General features: G+C 32.4%; 1 protein-coding gene across 1 annotated transcript; it reads left to right on the top strand.

Moving 5' to 3' along the window:
• Positions 1 to 216: 216 nt before the first annotated feature.
• LOC107945502 (FCS-Like Zinc finger 5) lies at positions 217 to 1457 on the top strand. The gene is made up of 2 exons (XM_016879541.2): positions 217 to 762; positions 927 to 1457. Exons 1-2 carry the CDS (start codon positions 221 to 223, stop codon positions 1036 to 1038), a joined length of 654 nt encoding a protein of 217 aa, XP_016735030.1. The 5' UTR covers positions 217 to 220; the 3' UTR covers positions 1039 to 1457.
• Positions 1458 to 2318: the final 861 nt, after the last annotated feature.

Raw genomic sequence — 2318 nt, 5'->3', positions numbered from 1 at the left:
CTTGTATTAATCCTCCTATTAGTTTGAATCACCTTCTATTGGCTGATAAGAAAGGGTGTACTATATATTGAGCTCGACTCTTATTTCTTATTTCTCTAATAATATTATCTGTTTCCTTTTTCGACCAAAAAAATAAATATCTTATCATTTATACAAATAAAAATAAAAAATATATGAAATATTATAATTACAATTATATAATCGAAGATGTGGAGAAAACATGAATGATACTGGAATAGTTGGTTTAGGTGAGGTGGACTTCAAACAACGGCCCAGATTCTGTATCCCCTCTCCTCCCATCTCCTTTATTTTGTCTCTTGGTTCCTCATCTTTCCTTTCATTTCCACTCCCTATCTCTCTTTCTTTGAATACATCAGTAGAGAGAAAGAGCAAAATTCACCCCCTCCCTGAAACATATAACGGTATGTTGCTTGGTAAACGCACACGCCATCCGATCAAAAGGACCGCAAGCATGACGGGGATCACGGTGGATGTCCTCTCAAACGTTGAGGATATTGTCCAACAATCATTTATATCCCATGATCCTCCCGGCCCTCCAAACCACCCTTTCCATGATTTCCCCAAACCCAACTTCGCTTACGATCAACATCTCTTGGCCATGGTGTCGCCCAGAAACCCCGGTGGTGTTGGAAGTTCAGGTTTTACTACTAACCATGTTCTTGATAGCTCTGGTCCCTTTTTACGCTCTTGTTGCCTCTGTAAACGCCACTTAGCTCCTGGTCGTGACATATATATGTATAGGTAATCTCTCTCTCTCTCTCTCTCTCTTAGCTTCTATAATGCTTTTTTTTTTCTTTCAAGAAAATCCTGTTTGAAGTCTAGTTTGACTCTTTCTCAACTATTTTTTACCCAGTTCCATTCTTTTACCCAATCATACTGGGTTGAATATAATATAAAAATTGCAGGGGGGATACACCGTTTTGTAGTCTAGAGTGCAGGGAACAGCAGATGAAGCAGGACGAAAGAAGAGAAAAATGGGACACTGTAGCTTCAAACAAAGAAGGTCGCCATGCATAGCATACCCATACCCCAAAGCCATATGCTTCAACTAAAATCGACCAAACTGGCAACTGCCCCATGCTTCAGCTTGGAGCATTATAAATCAGCTCTCAAGTGTAAGTAATCTCAAGTAGAAGAGCCTAAATCCAAACCCATCCCAAAATAAGAACAGTGAAAACCAATCGTCTTTCGTCATCGATTAATCTGCTCGCCTCTAATATTGGAACCCACTCATGTTTCACAGTATTATAGAAAAAAGATTGATGACGATGATGGTGATGACAACAATATTATGGGTGTGCTGTAATATTATATAAAAAGAAGAAACAATTAAATAATGGTTGCTGTTGTATTATAACTATGTGGATGCTGATGCAAATGAATCTGAACTTGAGATCAGCATTTATGATTCCAATTTCAGTTCCATTTTTAATTTATCTCTAACATCTTCAAGCTTTTTCTGTCTTCATTTTTATGGCTAATTCCCATTTTATCTAGGTGAATATGTTAAAATTTTAAACAACCGATTAAATTGATTGAAATATGTATTACAAATCAATGGTTAAAATGTGACGTCTGTCCCTATATTTGTATAAAAATTTAAATTTGGTCTCTATATTTTAAAAATTAAAAATTAAATCCTCCTATTTTTTCAATTTAAAAATTATAATCCAATCATTATTATTTTTGATAGTTTTTGTCACCATTTTTATTTTAATATATTTATTTTTATCAATCATATGTTATATCATAAGGGGACAGTTTAATCAAAGTTTTAAGTTAACAAATTTAAATAAAAAATATTTGTAATTTTAATGATCAGACTAAAATTTTAAATTTTAAGTATAATAATTTAATCTCACATTTTAACTAATATCAATTAAAAAATAACCCGTTGAGCGGATTTTTCGGTTTCTTAGTGATGTTATTAGTCCATTGTGGTCATGACTCATAACTGCCTTCACTTTATATTCAACCAATCAATTATTGATGTAAAAATATTTTTGATGCACCATTGAGTCGCATTAGGAATATTGAATTTCATAAATAGATTAAATTTTAAATACAGTATAAATTTTTAAGCAAAAAAATAGTATAATTATATATTTAAAACTAGTACTAATGTTTACAATTGTTTTTTAATCTCATCTCGTGGACTTTTCCCAAAAAGAAAACACCTTTAAAGGTTTTCCCCACCATCGTATCAATCTTCACTTCTATTCTAAGCATCAATAATTTGCAACATAATATAAAAAATTAACATCTAATCTAATCATATAATATATATTATAAGGTTC

This window comes from Gossypium hirsutum, chromosome D12 (assembly GCF_007990345.1).
Source record: "Gossypium hirsutum isolate 1008001.06 chromosome D12, Gossypium_hirsutum_v2.1, whole genome shotgun sequence".
Classification (NCBI taxonomy): Eukaryota; Viridiplantae; Streptophyta; class Magnoliopsida; order Malvales; family Malvaceae; genus Gossypium; species Gossypium hirsutum.
Note: the sequence above shows the minus strand (reverse complement) of the source record. Positions and strands in the feature narration are given on the sequence as shown.

Excerpts from the sequence above, each read along its gene's own strand:
- LOC107945502 (XM_016879541.2), top strand. The coding sequence starts at position 221 with ATGAATGATACTGGAATAGTTGGTTTAGGTGAGGTGGACTTCAAACAA. Across the intron at positions 763-926 it reads CGTGACATATATATGTATAG|GGGGGATACACCGTTTTGTA; the intron begins GTAATCTCTCTC and ends TAAAAATTGCAG.